Source organism: Manis javanica, chromosome 4 (genome assembly GCF_040802235.1).
Source record: "Manis javanica isolate MJ-LG chromosome 4, MJ_LKY, whole genome shotgun sequence".
NCBI classification, from domain to species: Eukaryota; Metazoa; Chordata; class Mammalia; order Pholidota; family Manidae; genus Manis; species Manis javanica.
In genome coordinates, this window is record NC_133159.1 from 40,264,766 (window position 1) to 40,284,424 (window position 19,659).

General features: G+C 36.8%; 1 protein-coding gene across 2 annotated transcripts in view; it reads right to left on the reverse strand.

Moving 5' to 3' along the window:
- Window positions 1–19,659, reverse strand: part of FAF1 (Fas associated factor 1) — a 566,821-nt gene that overhangs the window by 465,164 nt on the left and 81,998 nt on the right. For both annotated transcript variants that reach the window (XM_073233907.1, XM_037021905.2), the window contains exon 2: window positions 6,744–6,812. Coding sequence is in view for 1 of the 2 variants with exons in the window: in XM_037021905.2 (XP_036877800.1) it covers window positions 6,744–6,812 (69 nt within the window). In the remaining variant the exon portion in view is untranslated. The remainder of the gene's footprint in view (window positions 1–6,743; window positions 6,813–19,659) is intronic.

Below are 19,659 nucleotides of genomic sequence, written 5' to 3' on the forward strand. Positions count from 1 at the left end.
GTTACAAAGTATATGTCAAATATATTTCCCTGTTATCTCCCAGAGATTAATGAAAATTTTAATTTATTGACAGAGTTTCAAATATACAGACCTTCTGTGAAACAATTGGTATAGCATCCTGTCCTGCTATTGTCTACATTATAAAGAAGTTCAAAGTTCAAATGTTGTATACAAGTGTTTCAAACTTAACTTCCATTAAAATATTTGCTTACACTACTATTCATAATTGCCTGCTTTTTGTAGAATCCTAACAGAAACTAGGACACAAATATATTCTTCATATATATTTCATGCATCAAGGATTCATGGATCTTGAATATGATCTAGTCCAAAACCCCATTTCATACAAAGAAGTTCAGAAGTTCAGAGAAGTATCTTGGCATAGGCTATATGCAATAAAATGGCAAGAGGCTTAAAAGCCAGGGCCCTGATATCAAAATGAATGCAATGGGTTTATCAATACAGTTACCTTCCTCACATTTTCACTACAAAGTTAACATAAATGATGTAGATTTATATCCTCCACCAACCCAAATTATTCTGTACTAAAAGCAGAAAATGAGCAGTAAGCCAATTCAGGAACCCAGATCACAATTTATAGTGATCATGAGGCATGCTTCCACATAAGAAAACAATCCATAGGCAAAAGATTCTAATTCGTTGCCAATAATTATTACTTATGTATTCACCTTTATATTTATAGATATAAAATGAAAAAACTCATCTGCAAGGAAGGAATCAATTGAAATGACATTAATCTTAAGTATAGGACAATGTGAAAAATGAAAATCTGAGGTAGATGGAGGTAGAGGGAGTAATATGCCTTTCATGTCAAGTAAAACAGTATCATGAAATATTTACCAAATTATTGAAGTTAAAAATCCCATGGTATTTTTAACATGGTATTGATATGATAAGATACAAAGGGAGTTTGTAGGCTGGGAGTTATGGACTATAAGTTTTTGATTAGACAGTTATCCTTTGGGGGGATAGATGTAAGTTCTCTCATTACCTGCTTCCTATTGGTCCATGTTTATTAGTTTTGAAGGTTAAAACAGTTTTGGGTTGTGGATATTTTCTCAATCTTGTCTATCCTAAAGTATTGCAAAAGGAGAATTTTCCCAGATAGAGTTACATAATCGAATGGTACAGGTACTTTCCAACTATTTCTGAGTTATTTGATTTTGGAAAATATTGTAAAAGGAAAAATCACTACAGACACCCCAAAAATACAAAGATTTATGAGAGAATACTATGAAAATCTATATGCTAACAAACTGGATAACCTACAAGAAATGGACAACTTTCTAGAAAACACAACCTTCCAAGACTGACCCAGGAAGAAACAGAAAATGTGAACAGACCAATTACCAGCAATGAAATTGAATCAGTAATTAAAAATTAACCAAGAACAAAACCCCCATACCAGATAACTTCACCAATGAATTTTATCAGACAGAGAAGACATAATACCCCTTCTCCTTAAAGTTTTCTAAAAAATAGAAGAGGGAATACTTCCAAACTCATTCTATGATGCCAGCATCCTCTAATACCAAAACCAGGTAAAGACACCACAAAAAAAGAAAACTACAGACCAATATCCATGATGAACACAGATGCAAAAATACTCAACAAAATATTGGCAAACCAAATTCAAAAACACATAAAGAGGATCATACATCATGATCAAGTGGAATTCATCCCAAGGATGCAAGGATGGTACAGTATTCGAAATCCATCAACATCATTCACTATTCAATAAAAAGGACAAAAATCACATGATCATCTCCATAGATGCTGAAAAAGCAACTGACAAAATTCAACCCACATTCATGATATAAACTCACAAGAAAATGGGTATAGAGGGGAAGTACCTCAACAAAATTAAGGCCATATATGACAAACCCATAGCCAACCACATACTTAACAGTGATAAGTTGAAAGCTTTTCCTCTAAGATTGGGAACAAGACAAGGATACCCACTCTCCCCACTTTATTTCAACATAGTACTGGAGGTCCTAGCCACAGCAATCAGACAACACAAAGAAATAAAACGCATCCAGATTTTCAAGGAAGAAGTTAAACTGCCACTGTTTGCAAATAACATGGTACTGTACATAAAAAAAGACCTAAAGAATCCACCCCAAAACTACTAGATCTAATATCTGAATTCAGCAAAGTTACAGGTTACAAAATTAATACACAGAAATCTGTTGCACTGCTACATTCTAATGATGAACTAGCAGAAAGAGAAATGAGGAAAACAATTACATTCACAATTGCATCAAAAAGAATAATACCTAGGAATAAACCTAATCAAAGAATTGAAAGACCTATACCTGAAAAATACAAGACACTCTTGAGAGATATTAAAGAGAACACTAATAAATGGAAATTCATCCCATGCTCTTGGGAAGAATTAATATTGCCAAAATGGCCATCCTGCCTAAAGCAATCTACAGGTTCAATGCAATCCCTATCAAAATACCAACAGCGTTCTTTAATGAACTCAAGCAAATAGTCCTAAAATTCATATGGAACCACAAAAGACCCTGAATAGCCACAGCAATGCTGAGAAGGAAGAATAAAGTGGGGGGGATTATACTCCCTGACTTCAAGCTCTACTACAAAGCCACAGTAATCAAGACAATTTGGTACTGGCACAAGAACAGACCCATAGACCAATGGAACAGACTAGAGAGGCCAGATATAAACCCAACCATATATTGTCAATTAATATATGATAAAGGAGCCATGGATATATAGTGGGGAAATAACAGCCTCTTCAACAACTGCTGTTGGCAGAACTGGACAGCTACATGCAAGAGAATGAAACTGGATTATTGTCTAACCCCATACACAAAAGTAAACCCAAAATGGATCAAAGAACTGAATCTAAGTCATGAAACCATAAAACTCCTAGAAGGAAACATAGGCAAAAATCTCTTGAATATTAACAAAAGCAACTTTTTCATGAACATATCTCCCCAGCAAGGGATACAAAAGCAAAAATGGGAACAAGTGGGACTACATCAAACTAGAAAGCTTCTGTACAGCAAAGGACACCATCAGTAGAACAAAAAGCCATCCTACAGTATGGGAGATATTCATAAATGACATATCCGATAAGGGGTTGACAGCCAAATTATATAAAGAGCTCACATGCCTCAACAACCAAAAAGCAAATAACCCTATTAAAAAATGGTTGGAGGATATGAACAGACACTTCTCCAAAGAAGAAATTCAGATGGCCAACAGGCACATGAAAAGATGCTCCACATCGCTAATCATCAGAGAAATGCAAATTAAAACCACAGTGAGATATCACCTCACATCAGTTAGGATAGTCAATATTCAAAAGACAAACAACAACAAATGCTGGTGAGGACGTGGAGAAAGGGGAACCCTCCTACACTGCTGGTAGGAAAGTAAACTAGTTCAACCACTGTGGAAAGCAGTATGGAGGTTCCTCAAAAAACTCAAAATAGAAATACCATTTGACCCAGCAATTTCACTCCTAGGAATTTACCCTAAGAATGCAGGATCCCAGATTCATAAAGACATATGCACCCCTATGTTTATCACAGCACTATTTACAATAACCAAGATATGGAAGCAACCTAAGTGTCCATCAGTAGATGAATGTATAAAGAAGATGTGGTACATATACACAATGGAATACTATTCAGCCATAAGAAGAAAACAAATCCTACCATTTGCAACAACATGGAGGGAGCTAGATGGTATTATGCTCAGTGAAATAAGCCAGGTGGAGAAAGACAAGTACCAAATAATTACACTCACCTGTGGAGTATAACAATAAAGCAAAAACTGAAGGAACAAAACAGAAGCAGACTCACAGAACCCAAGAATGGACAAAGGGAAAGGGATTGGGAGGGTGGGTTTGGAAGGGAGGGATAAGGGGATTAAGGGGCATTATGATTAGCACACATAATGTAGGGGGGGCACAGAGAAGGCAGTATAGCACAGAGAAGACAAGTAGTGACTCTGTAGCATCTTATTACACTGATAGACAGTGACTGTCATGGGTTATGTGGTGATAATGGGGAGAATCTAGTAACCACAGTGTTGCTCATGTGATTGTATATTAATGATATCATAATTAAAAAAATAAAAGGACAAAAAATATATTGTAATGGCACTTAGGTTAAACACTGGCATTACATTTCTGTAGAAATGTGATCTCACACTGTATTGGGCCCAAACAAAAGTATCAGGCTATCTTTCATAATCTCAAATTTTGTCTTGTTTTGAAATACCTGGAGTAGCTGCTTGTCTCTGCAAATAATCCAATTTTATCCACAATAAAGATTTGCTGTATTGTGTAATTAACTTACCGTATAAATTTTCTCATTACTTCTGTTTTTATACAGTACTTATTTTACATTGTAGTTTTTTTAAAATGAAACTGATGTATTTTGAATAATCTATTACTAGTTCATTAGGATCACGGAACCTTTTTTTTTCCCCCTCCCCTTCCCCTCTCCCCACTTGCCCTCACGGAACTTTTTATATGGTGTTTTCTATAGTTTGCCTGTGCATTATGTTTGGTGTTTCTAAATTATGATTATCACTGCTCTGTATCTTATGAGCCTTTTGTAACAGTTTGTGTAATTTGAATTTTAAACCTGGAATATATGTACATTTTAAATTTCCTATATGTATCAGTTAGAACTCTCATGTTTTTGGTGCACATTTTGCTAGAGGAGTATAGAGGAATGTGAGTTAGATACCATGACATGGAATTGTGTTTTTAAAAAAGTACTATAACAGAAAATACTCATCCCATCATTGCTTAGTGTTTTTAGTGTATCCAATTTAGGCTAGATACAGTGGGGGCTTAAATAAATATAATAATAGTAACATGTGGTGTCTGACTTTGAGAGTTATACTAAAAAATTGATAAGCCTCTGATACATGTATTATACTCAGGAGTAGAGTATAATATAGAAGAAGTAACTTACTGAAAAAAAATGATTGCAAATACTTAAGCTATTTTATAGATTTAGACACACAAATATATTCTATATGAAAATATAACTCAGTTTCAGGAATTTCAGTCATCAGTCACTTTCCCTTATCCTGCACATTATTTTCTTTCTATAGCTATCCACAAAGCAAGTGCTTCTTAACCCTATGTTTTAAGTACCACACTGTTTACTCTATTTATTTTTGGACATTTACAGGTTGGGTTGTATATGCTAAAATTCTGGGGGGAAAAAACCATGAAATGTATGTTAATGATTATCCTATAATTCCTTAGAATAATTTTTTTTGAGATTCTGACAAGTAACAAAACATGAAATGATTTTTTCATGGCTATAAAAAATTACCACCTCTAAGTAATGGGTTTAAAGGTGATTATTAATTTTGGGGGGTAAATTCCTCTGACTTCTTATTTCATTACAATGGACATTATTACTTACATAAGCTGAAAATAAAGGCATTTTATATTGAATAAAAAAATTAATAGCAATAAATCTACAAAAAGCACATATATAATTGACAGTTGCTCATGTAAATCCATATGGACTTGAATTTACCTACATATCTTAATCTCAGCTGTTAGTACATGTCTCAAGTTTTGACTTTCAAAAATTAGCACCTCTGCAAAATTGTAATTTAGACTTGTTAGGATTTCAAAAGCATTGAGGGGCATCTGTGTCATCCCAACAACCAATACTGCTCCTATACTATTTATTGTACAAGTTCATTTTGAGTTTGCTTTACAATTATAAATAAATCACAATTCTGTGAATGTGTAGTGCTGTGCTGGGCTCTTTGCCTTTTGATTTAATCACCCTTCTGCCCCAAAATAAAACTAAACCACTTCTATAGTAAACTGTCTGGAGTTCATTAACAACAACAAAAAAAACCCCCACAGCAGACACCACTCCTTCAACAGCTTCCGATGGGAATCCTTAGAGGGGGCCCCAGGAAGTGATAGGGAAACATCAAACAGGTATTCAGACATTGAGGCAAGCCTGACTTTTCTCTCCTTCCAAGCACCTCCACCACAATATTACAGCGGAAGATGAACCTTAATACACAATAAGATAAGAGAACAACTTTAAAAACTACTTAAATTATCTAGAATTTACAATAATTTAGAAATTTAATACAGAACTAAATACAACCTTCAATTAAACATACAACACTTAAATTTTATTCATTCAGATTAGAGTTTTAGATGGGCTATGGTATGCTCAACTATCTATAAGGAATATTAAAGACATTCAAGAATTCATAAAATTTGATTACTGCTCAGATAAAGAAAAATATACTTTCAATAAGTCAAAGAAAGACAATACATGTATCATCCCACTTACATATGGAATCTAAAAAGACAACCAAACTCACAGAAACAAAATAGACTAATGGTTGCCAGGGTTGGGGGGAGAATGAGTGAAGGTATTCAAAAGGGTATAAATTTCCAGTCATAAGACAAGTAAGTTCTGGGGATCAAATAAACAGTATGGTAATTATCAATAACAATACTGTATTATGTATTTGAAAGTTGCTAAGAGTGTAAATCTTAAAAGTTCTCACCACATACACAAAAAAATAACCATGTGAGGTGATGCATGTATAACTAAGATTATTGTGGTAATCATTTCAAAATATATATGTGTATCAAATCATCATGTTGTACACCTTAAATATAAACAATGTTATATGTCAATGGATCTTAATAAAGCCAAGAAATAGGGAAAAGTACTTACCACTAAGTCCCAATTATTTTGTTCAAGCAATGTAATAGCTTCATCAATGTTTTCAATGCCAGTACATGCCTGGAAACAAAGTAAGTAAGAATTTTAGATACAATTTTGAAAATAAGGAGGTTAATTGTCTTATAAAGGTAAATATCATTATGTAAAATTTAAGTTTGAACATGGTATATGAATAAAGCAAAGACACTATATACTTAGCATTCTCAAGCATTTTGCACATATAGTTTGAAAATTGTTATATACAAAGTAAATTTACATTACATTGGAATAAAAGACAACAAAATAAAGCAATAAAAATACATTTAAATGTTGAGCTTTGGAGCCCAGGATGATCTCTAATTGCCCAGAACAACTTTTATTAAAAGCTTCTGATGGAACAACCATATATAAAAAAATAAACTTCAATCCATACCTTGTACCTTATACAAAATCAAAATAAATAACAGACTTAAGGTAAAATCTAAAACTATAAAACTTTTATATATGTGCTGTCTGACATGGTAGCTACTAGACAGATGTGGCTGGTGAGCCCTTGAAGTATACAGTTCAATTGAGATGTGCTACGTTATATACGCACCAAGATAGAACTCGGTAGTACAAAAATGGAAATGTAACATTTCTTATTAATAATTTTTCCACTGAATATATGTTTAAACGATCATTTTGCACATACTGGCCTAAATAAAACATAATATTTAAATTAACATCACCTATTTCTTTTTTTTTTAAATGGGTACTAAAAATTCTTTTAATAACATATGACTTTCATTTATTTCTAGGGCTGTTCTTGAAAATTTAGGAGAAAATCTTTGTGGCATTTAGATATAATATCAAAAGCACAATCCAAAGAATTGATTAAATGGAGTTTATTAAAATTAAAAATTACTGTCCTTTGAAGGACACTTTGAAAGGCATGACACAGACTTGGAAAAAAATATCTGCAAAATACATCTAACCGAAGACTAATAACCAGATTATAAGAACTCTCAAAACTGAAATAAATTGTAAATAGCAATAGCTTTTGCTAGAAACTTCACCAAAGAAGATATACAGATTAGAATAAGTATATGAAAAAAATGATCAATACATTAGTCATTAGGGAAATGCAAAACAAACAGAGATACTAGTTCTATACATTAGAGTGCTAAAATCCAAAATACTAACACTATCAAGAAATGGTAAGGATGCAGAAGAATTGGAACTCTCACACAATGCTGGTGAGGATGCAAAATGATATAGCCACAGATTAGCAGTTTCTTAAGAACTTATGACACAGCAGCTCCACTCCTAAGTACTGATCCGAAAGAAATGAAAATGTTCATATGAAAATTATACATGAATGTTTATACAGCTTTATTTATCATCGCTGAAAACAGAAGACACCCTGAAGTTCTTCAATTATACATTCATACATTAGAAAATTACTCAGAAACAAAAATGAACAAACTACTAATAACACAAAACAATGTGGATAAACCTCAAATGCATTCTAAGTGAAAGCCTGGCTCCAAATGCTACACACTGTATGACTCCATTTATATAACATTCTAGAAAAGGCAAAGTTATAAGAGCAGAAAACATACTAATGATTATCAGGAGTTTGGAGCAGGAATAGGGGTTGACTACAAGTACCAAGAGGGAAAACTGGAGGATAAGGGAAAATTATGAGTCCTGGATACCATAAAAAAGCAACAAAAGCAAACAAATAAGCCAACACTAAAAAATGAAATCTTCATTGTAAGGTAAATGAAGACAGGGATAATCCAAAGGTTCCAAAATATAAATAAAAGCTGCTAAGAACAGTAAAGTTAAGGCAGAAGTTGCACAGGAGGAAGTAGAGAGAAAAATGACAGGCAGTGCAAAATGAACCCAACAGCAGCAAATATCAGAAAGCACAAACAAAAAAAAAAACACTTCCTCAATGACATCACATTTTTCATCCCCAAAAAAGTGAAAAATATAGTTCCAGAAGCCTGTTCCTCCATAACACCAAAAACCTAAGAACTTTCAGAATCAAATTTCTCAGACCTCAGAAAAATAGTCACAGGTTTTCATCAACCAAGCAAATACTGAAACAAGAAAAAGATGATTTCAAAACAGTGTAAAAGCTTTGCAGCATTTTTATTTCCCTTTCCCCACTTTTAGCTCAGTGGCATTCTTGAATACACATTCCAATAGTTAAGACTCAGGTCCCTTGGTCTAGAAGGAACAAAGTAGATTTTGTTCTCAAATAATGCCTGTCAATTGCCACCTGTGTGGGGATACCTGAAGGGTTGACTTTAGGGCACTCTCCTTGGTTTCAAGTTGGAACTCTCTTAGGACAGAAAAGCAGCTATTAGAAGGGCATTCTTCAAAAACATTTTAAGGCAAATGAAAAACCCACTGCCACCTAGGACAAAAACATTAGAGTTGAAGGAAATAATAGACAAGCCATAAACCTAGAGGAAACACTGGGAAGATTTTTTTGTATGTGAAATAAGGGAACTGAATAACACTTTGGGAATTTAGAAAGCCATGCACATGTCCAAGACAAGACACATACTCAGAGGAAACTGACTCATTTCTAGGCTCAGCACCAGAAAGAAAGTGAAGTCTAAACCAGAGTTTGTGAACAGCCTGGCTAAGCTTAGAGCCCCAACACACAGCCAGTCTGCAAAGACAGGGCGAGGGCTTTATTTCTTCTTTCTTCTTTTCAAAAATTTCTCTTTTACTCCAGGTATTCAAGGAAATTTCTACCATAACACCAGCAGAACACAGCTTTAAAAAAAAGAGATTTCATGTACTGAATGTGTGTGGTATACCACCAAAATTTGTATGTTGAAAACCTATACTCACTGATGGCACCACAAAGATGGGGCCTTTGGGAAAATCCGGTTTACATGAGATCATGAAGGTAGGGCACTCATGATAGGATGTGGGACCCTTATAAGGAAAGACACCAGAGCATACATGTTCTTTCTCTCTCTGTCTCTCCCTCTCTCCACCCACCATGTGAGAAGAAAGCAAGAAGTTGACCATCTGCAAGTCAGGAAGAGTTCTCACCAGAAGCCAATCATGTTGGCACCCTTCCAGCATTTAGAACTGTGAGGAAATAAATTTCTGTTCTGCGGTATTTTGTTAAGGCAGCCCAGACTAAAAGAACAGTCATGAACAACAACAACAACAAAAAAACTATAAAAACAATTTAGAAAAGTCATTAAAAAAAAACTACAATGTACAGAAAGCAACAAAAACCATGAGAACAGGGAACAATCTGATTACCACAGTTATCATGTTATAATATTTTTAACATCCACTATAAAAAATGTGACACATACAAAGAAGTATGCCCCACTCAAAGGAGAAATTAAAGAAACTATCTGTGACAAAGAACAGACATCAGACTTACTTGACAAAGACTTTTAAACACTCTCTTAAATATGCTCAAATATCTCAAAGAAACCATAAACAAAGAATTAATAGAAACCACGAGGGTGATGTGTCAACAAATAGAGTATCAACAAAAAGAAATTATTTAAAAAAAACACAAAATTCTGGAACTAAAATGCATAACTGAATTGAAAAATTAGTGACACAATTTCACTAGGAACTTTGGCAGACAAAAGAATGATCAGAGATGTGGGAGGAGACAAGATGGCGGCATGAGTAGAGCAGCAGAAATCTCCTCCCAAAACCATATATATTTTTGAAAATACAACAAATACAACTACTCCTACAAGAGAGACAAGAAGATACAGGACAACAGCCAGGCTACATCTACACCTGCGAGAACCCAGCGCCTCATAAAGGGTGTAAGATACAAGCCGTGGCCCAGTGGGACCCGAGCGACCCCTACCCCAGCTCCACAGCGGGAGGAGAAGAGTCGGAGTGGGGAAAGAGAGGGAGCCCAGGACTACTAAATACCCAGCCCTAGCCATCCACAACGGGAGCGCAGAAACACAGTGCATGGTGTGCTGGATACTAGGGAAACAGGACAGTAAAACCTGCAAGCAGTTCCCCGCAGGCAGCACCCCTGGGACAAAGAAAAGTGAGTGCTTTTTGAAAGTCTTAAGGGACAGGGACCCCACAGGTGGATGGAGGCATCCCGGCACACTCAGCCCAGCAGCTGGAAATTCTGGGGAACTACAGGCGCCCTAATTCCATGGGCAGGAGCGCAGCTCTGAGGCCCCACACGGTAATAAACAGCCTCCCACACATTTCCCCTCAGGTGTGGCCATGCCATAGCGGAGCAGCAGCTTAAGGTTGGCCATGCCCACAGCAACTGCGCACGAAGCTTCCTGTACAGTGGCCGGGCAAGAATCAGAGACCTCGCCTACTGGCGCAACTGCCCAGCAAAAAGCTGATAGGGGTCGCAGTTCCCCCAGGAGAGGAAGGCCACAAACAAGCAAGAAGGGATTTTCTCCCAGCTGACACACATGCCAACTTCCCTTAACTACCTCTATTGCCATGAAAAGGTAGAAGAATTTGATAGAGATGAGACTAACCCAGACACTCTCCCCTGAGAAGGAATCTGGGGAGCCAGACCAGATAATTCTACCTGAAAAAGAATTCAAAATAAAGGACATAACATTGCTGACAGAGCTGCAGAGAAAAACATAAAAGCTAACTGACACAGTAGGGAGGGAGACTACAGAAATAAAACAATATTTTTGAAATTAAATATTGTTTATTTTGAAATTAAAATGGCAAAGATCAAGGACTTAAAAGCAGAATGGATGAGATGAAAGAGGCGAATAATGGAACAGAAACAAGAGAACAGGAATGCATAGAAGCTGATGCAGATATAAAGGGATCTCTAGAAATGAAACAATATTAAGAGAACTGTGTGACCAAACCAAAAGGAACAACATCTGCATTATAGGGGTACCAGGAGAAGAAGAAGAGAGAGAAAAAGGGATAGAAAGTATACTTGAAGAAATAATTGCTGAAAACTTCCCCAACTAGGGGAGGAAATAGTCAGTCATATCACAGAAGAACACAGAACTCAGAACAGAAGGGGCCAAAAGAGGACAACACCAAGACACATAATAATTAAAATGGCAAAGATCAAGGACAAGGACAGAGTTTTAAAGGCAGTTAGAGAGAGGGAAAAGGTCACTACAAAGGAAAACCCATCAGGCTATCATCAGACTTCTCAACAGAAACCTTATAGGCCAGAAGAGAATGGCATGATATACTTAATGCAGTGAAACAGAATGGCCTTGAAACAAGAATACTGTATCCAGCACGATTATCATTTCAATATGAAGGAGGGATTAAACAATTCCCAGACAAGTGAAAGTTGAGGGAATTTGCCTCCCACAAACCATCTCTACAGGGTATTTTAGAGGGACTGCTCTAGATGGGGGCACTCCTAAGACTAAATAGATGTCACCAGAGAAAATAAAATCACAGCAAAGAAAGGAGACCAACCCAATACTAACTAAAGGCAAAAAATGAAATCAACTACTCACAAAAGCAGTCAAAGGAAACACAAAAGAGCACAGAATAAAACACCCAACATATAAAGAATGGAGGAGGAGGAATAAGAAGGGAGAGAAATAAAGAAACAACAGACAGCATTTATAATAGCTCAAAAAATAGTTAAGTTAGACATTAAGATACTAAAGAAGCTAACCTCGAACATTTAGTAATCATGAATCTAAAGCCTGCAATGGCAATAAGTACATATCTTTCACTAATCAAGCTAAATGTAAATGGACTGAATGTACCAACCAAAAGACACAGAGTAATAGAATGGATAAGAAAGTAAGACCCATCTACATGCTGCTTCAAAGAGATTCACCTCAAACCAAAAGACATGCACAGACTAAAAGTCAAGGGATGGAAAAAGATATTTCATGCAAACAAGGAGAAAAAAGCAAGTGTTGCAGTACTGGTATCAGAAAAAACGAGACTTCAAAACAAAGAAAGTAACAAGAGATAAAGAAGGACGTTACGTAATAATAAAGGGGTCAGCCCAACAAGAGGATATAAGAATTATAAATATATATATATGCACACAACACAGGAGCAACAACATATGTTAAACAAACACTAACAGAACTAAAGGAGGAAATACAATGCAATGCATTCTTTTATGGAGACTTCAACACACCACTCACTCCAAAGGATAGACCCACCATACAGAAAATAAGTAAGGACACACATGCGCTGAACAACACACTACAACAGATGGACTTCCAGAACTATATTCAATGAAAGTGAAGAGGGAGGGCATCCTTGCTTGTTCCCAATCTTAAAGGAAAGCCTTTCAGCTTCTCGTTGCTAAGTATAATGTTGGCTGTGGATTTGTCATGTATGGCCTCTTTTATGTTGAGGTACTTGCCCTCTATACCCATTCTGTTGAGGGTTTTTATCATGAATGGATGTTGAATTTTGTGGAATGATTTTTTGGCATCTATGGAAATGATCATGTGGGTATTGTCCGTCTTTTTGTTGATACGGTGGATGATGTTGATGGGTGTTATACAGTTCTTGCATCCCTGGGATGAATCCCACTTGGTCATGGTGTATGATCCTTTTGATGTATTTATGAATTTTGTTTGACACTATTTTGTTGAGTATTTTTGCATGTATGTTCATCAGGGATCTTGGTATGTAATTTCCTTTTTCTGTACTGTCTTTGCCTCGCTTTGGTATTGGAGAGATGCTGGCCTCATAGAATGACTTTGGAAGTAATCCTTCCCCTTCTACCGTTTGGAAAACTGTAAAGAGGATAGTATTAGGTCTTCACTAAATGTTTGAAAAAATTCAGTGATGAAGAGCATTAAAGATGGTGGCATGAGAGAACAGAGAGAGACTTCTTCCTAAAACTGGATACAATTAGAAAATTTAATTGGAGCAACTAATCCTGTGAGACAAACAGGAAAGAGGACAGCGTCAGACTACACACACCTGGAGAAAAGAGCAGACCTCACCGAACCAGGTAACGTACTAGAGCTGTGGCTCCGCGAGACCCGAACCCTTCCCCCACCCCAGCTCACCGGCAGGAGGAAGAGAAACAGAACACAGAGGGACTGGAAGGCTTGGGACGGGCTGAATACCTACCTCTGGAGATCTGCTCTGGGAGCACAAACCTACATTCCATGGTGCATTCATGAGACTTGCATGACTACTGGGTTGGAAAGTTAATACAGGCAGAGTTCCTAGGGAAACTGGGATTTCAGCCACTTATGGAAAGCAGGGATCCATATCTGGCTACTCTGGGACAAAAACTTATACCTGTATGACTGGCCCACTGGCTCAGGCAGTGGAGACAGGCACAGCAGCCGGGAGGCGTGGAACAGCTCTTTCCTCCACCCAGGCACCAATACCACTCCCCTGCGACCACCGACATTGCTTCAGGGTATGAGCAGATCCAGAATAGAGCTTCAAGACACTAGAGGGCGTCATGAAACGCCAAAGGAACCTTGTCCAGAGTAAAATTAATACAACTCCCAAGAAAGATTTACATGATATGGACCTCGTGACTCTTACTGAAAGGGAGTTCAAAATAAAAATCATCAACATTCTAATGGAGGTACAGAAAGACATCCAAGAACTCAGGAATGAATTCAGGTCAGAGATCCAATCGCTGAAGAGCACGATGGAGGCTATTAAAAGCAGGTTGGACACGGTGGAGGAGACAATAAATGAAATAGAAATTAGAGAAGAGGAATACAAAGAAGCTGAGGCACAGAGAGAAAAAAGGATCTCCAAAAATGAAAGAATATTGAGAGAAATGTGTGACCAACCCAAGCAGAACAATATTCGCATTATAGGAAATCCAGAAGAAGAAGAGAGAGAAAAAGGGATAGAAAGTGTCTTTGAGGAGGTAGTTGCTGAAAACTTCCCCAATCTGGGGAAGGAGATAGTCTCTCAGGCCATGGAGATCCACAGATCTCCCAACACAAGGGACCCAAGGAAGACAACACCAAGACACACAGTAATTAAAATGGAAAGATCAAGGATAAGGACAGACTGATAAAAGCAGCCAGAGGCAGAAATAAGATCACATACAACGGAAAGCCCATCAGGCTAACATCAGACTTCTCAGCAGAAACCTTACAGGCCAGAAGGGAGTGGCATGATGTATTTAATGCTATGAAGCAGAAGGGCCTGGAACCAAGATAACTTTATCCGGCAAGATTATCATTTAAATTTGAAGGAGGGATTAAACAATCTCCAGATAAGCAAAAGCTGAGAGAGTTTATCTCCCACAAACCATCTCTGCAGTCTATTTTGGAGGGACTGCTATAGATGGAAGTGTTCCTAGGGTTGGATAGCTGTCACCAGAGGTAGTAAAACCATGGTAGGGAGGGTAGAGCAGTAGATTGTGAGGAAAATGCAAAATTAAATTGACTATCCCCAAAGTCAATCAAGGGATAGACAAAAAGTACAGAATTGGATACCTAATATATAAAGAATGAAGGAGGAAGAAAAAGGAGGAGAAATAGAAAAGAACCTTTAGATTGTGTTTGTAACAGCATACTAAATGAGTTAAATTAGACTCTTAGATAGTAAGCAAAGCAAAGCAACCTGGAACCTTTGGTAACCATGAATCTAAAGCCTGAAATGGCAATAAGTACATACCTATCGATAATCACCCTAAATGTAAATGGACTGAATGCACCAATCGAAACACACAGAGTAACTGAATGGATAAAAAAACAAGACCCATCTATATGCTGCTTACAAGAGACTCACCTCAAACACAAAGACATGCACAGACTAAAAGTCAAGGGATGGAAAAAGATATTTCATGCAAACAACAGGGAGAAAAAAGCAGGTGTTGCAGTGCTAGTATCAGAAAAAATAGACTTCAAAACAAAGAAAGTAACAAGAGATAAATGAGGACATTACATGATAAGGGGCTCAGTCCAACAAGAGGATATAACCATTATAAATATATATGCACCCAACACAGGCACACCAGCATATGTGAAACAAATACCAACAGAACTAAAAGAGCAAATAAAACGCAATGTATTCATTTTAGGAGACTTCAACACACCATTTACTCCAAAGGACAGATCCACCAGGCAGAAAATAAGTAAGGACACAGAGGCACTGAACAACACACTAGAACAGATGGACCTAATAGACATCTATACAACTCTACACCCAAAAGCAACAGGATACACATTCTTCTCAAGTATACATGGAACATTCTCCAGAATAGAAAACATACTAGGCCACAAAAAGAGCCTCAGTAAATTCAAAAAGATTGAAATTCTACCAACCAACTTTTCAGACCACAAAGGTATAAAACTAGAAATAAATTGTACAAAGAAAACAACAAGGCTCACAAACACATGGAGGCTTAACAACACACTCTTAAATAGTCAAAGGATCCATGACCAAATTAAAATGGAGATCCAGCAATATATGGAAACAAATGACAACAACAACACAAAGCCCCAACTACTGTGGGATGCAGCGAAAGCAGTCTTAAGAGGAAATTATATAGCAATCCAGGCATATTTAAAGAAGGAAGAACAAACCCAAATGAATAGTCTAATGTAACAATTATAGAAATTGGAAAAAGAAGAACAAATGAGGCCTAAAGTCAGCAGAAGGAGGGACATAATAAAGATCAGAGAGGAAATAAACAAAATTAAGAAAAATAAAACAATAGAAAAAATCAATGAAACCAAGAGCTGGTTCTTTGAGAAAATAAACAAAATAGATAAGCCTCTAGCCAGACTTATTAAGAGAAAAAGAAAATCAACACACATCAACAGAATCAAAAACAAGAAAGGAAACATCATGACGGACCCAACGGAAATACAAAGAATTATTAGAGACTAAAATGAAAACTGATATGCTAATAAGCTGGAAAACCTAGAAGAAATGGACAACTTCCTAGAAAAATACAACATTCCAAGACTGACCAAGGAAGAAACACAAAAACTAAACAAACGAATTACCACAAAAGAAATTGAAGCGGTAATCAAAAAACTACCCAAGAACAAAACCCCCGGGCCAGATGGATTTACTTTGGAATTTTATCAGACATACAGAGAATATATAATACCCATTCTCCTTAAAGTTTCCAAAAAATAGAAGAGGAGGGAATACTCTCAAACTCATTCTATGAAGCCAACATCACCATAATACCAACACCAGGCAAAGACCCCAGCAAAAAAGAAAACTACAGACCAATATCCCTGAGGAACATAGATGCAAAAATACTCAATAAAATATTAGCAAACCGAATTCAAAAATACATTAAAAGGATCATACACCATGACCAAGTGGGATTCATCCCAGGGATGCAAGGATGGTACAACATTCGAAAATCGATCAACATCATCCACCACATCAACAAAAAGGACAATAACCACATGATCATTTCCATAGATGCTGGAAATGCATTCAACAAAATTTAACATCCATTCATGATAAAAACTCTCAACAAAATGGGTATAGAGGGCAGATACCTCAACATAATAAAGGCCATATATGATAAACCCACAGCCAACATCATACTGAACAGTGAAAAGCTGAAGGCTATCCTTCTGAGATCGGGAATAAGACAGGGATGCCCACTCTCCCCACTGTTATTCAACATAGTACTGGACGTCCTAACCACAGCAATTAGACAAAACAAAGAAATACAAGGAATCGAAACTGGTAAAGCAGAAGTTAAACTGTCACTATTTGCAGATGACATGACATTGACATAAAAAAAAACTAAAGACTCCACTCTAAAACTACTAGAACTGATATCAGAATACAGCAAAGTTGCAGGATACAAAATTAACACACAGAAATCTGTGGCGTTCCTATACACTCACAATGAACTAATAGAAAGAGAAATTAGGGAAACAATTCCATTCACAGTTGCATCAAAAAAATAAAATACTTAGCAATAAACCTTACCAAGGAAGTGAAAGACCTGTACCTTGAAAACTATTAGACAGTCTTAAGAGAAATTAAAGAGGACACTAACAAATGGAAACTCATCCCATGCTCTTGGCTAGGAAGAATTAATATAATCAAAATGGCCATTCTGCCCAAACCAATATACAGATTTGATGCAATCCCTATCAATTACCAACAACATTCTTCAACGAACTAGAACAAATAGTTCAAAAACTCATATGGAAATACCAAAGACCCCGAATAGCCATAGCAATCCTGAGAAGGAAGAATAAAGTGGGGGTGGGGGGAGATCTTGCTCCCCAACTTCAAGCTGTACTACAAAGCCACAGTAATCAAGAGAGTTTGATACTGGCACAAGAACAGAGCCACAGACCAGTGGAACAGAATGTAGACCCCAGATATTAACCCAAACATATATGGGTCAATTAATATATGAGAAAGTAGCCATGAACATACAATGGGGAAATGACAGCCACTTCAACAGATGGTGCTGGCAAAACTGGACAGCTACATGCAAGAGAATGAAACTGGATCATTGTCTAACTCCATATACTAAAGTAAATTCAAAATGGATCAAAGACCTGAATGTAAGTCATGAAACCATAAAACTCTTAGAAAAAAACATAGACAAAAATCTCTTAGACATAAACATAAGTGACTTCTTCATGAACACATCTCCCTGGGCAAGGGAAACAAAATCAAAAATGAACAAGTGGGACTATATCAATCTGAAAAGCTTCTGTACAGTAAAGGACACCATCAATAGAACAAAAAGGTACCGTACAGTATGGGAGAATATATTCGTAAATGACAGATCCAATAAAGGCTTGACACCCAAAATATATAAAGAGCTCACGTACCTCAACAAATAAAAAGCAAATAATTCAATTAAAAAGTGGGCAGAGGAGCTGGACAGTTCTCCAAAGAAGAAATTCAGATGGCCAACAGACACATGAAAAGATGCTCCACATAGCTTGTCATCAGAGAAATGCAAATTAAAACCACAATGAGATATCACCTCACACCAGTAAGGATCACCACCATCCAAAAGACAGACAATAAATGTTGGTGAGGTTGTGGAGAAAGGGGAACCCTCCTACACTGCTGGTGGGAATGTAAGTTAGTTCAACCATTGTGGAAAGCAGTATGGAGGTTCCTCAAAAAGCTCAAAATAGAAATACCATTTGACCCCGGAATTCCACTTCTAGGAATTTACCCTAATAATGCAGGAGCCCAGTTTCAAAAAGACAGATGCACCCCTATGTTTATCGCAGCACTATTTACAATAGCCACGAAATGGAAGCAACCTAAGTGTCCATCAATAGATGAATGGATAGAGATATGGTACATATACACAATGGAATATTATTCAGTCATAAGAAGAAGACAAATCCTACCATTTGCAACAACATGAATGGACCTAGAGGGTATTATGCTCAGTGAAATAAGCCAGGTGGAGAAAGACAAGTACCAAATGATTTCACTCATATGTGGAGTATAAGAACAAAGAAAAACTGAAGGAACAAAACAGGAGCAGAATCACAGAATCAAAGAATGGACTAACGGTTACCAAAGGGAAAGGGACTGGGCAGGAGGCATGGGAAGGGAGGGATAAGGGTAGGGAAAAAGAAAGGGGGCCTTACGATTAACATATATAATGTGGAGGGGGGCATAGGGAGGGATGTGCAACACAGAGAAGACTAGTGATTCTACAGCATCTTACTATGCTGATGCACAGTGACTGTAGTGGGGTTTGTGGGGAAGGACTTGGTGAAGGTGCGAGTCTAGTAAACATAATGTTCATGTAATTGTAAATTAATGATAATAAATGAATTAAAAAAAGACAAACAAAAAAAATTCAGCAGTGAATCCATCTGGTCCATTAGTTTTCTTCTTAGGTAGTTTTTTGATTACCAATTCCATTTCATTACCAGTAATTGGTCTGTTCAGATTTCCTGTTTCATTCTGGGTCAGCCTTGGAAGGTTGTATTTTTCTAGAAAGTTGTCCATTTCTTCTGGGTAATCCAGTTTGTTAGCA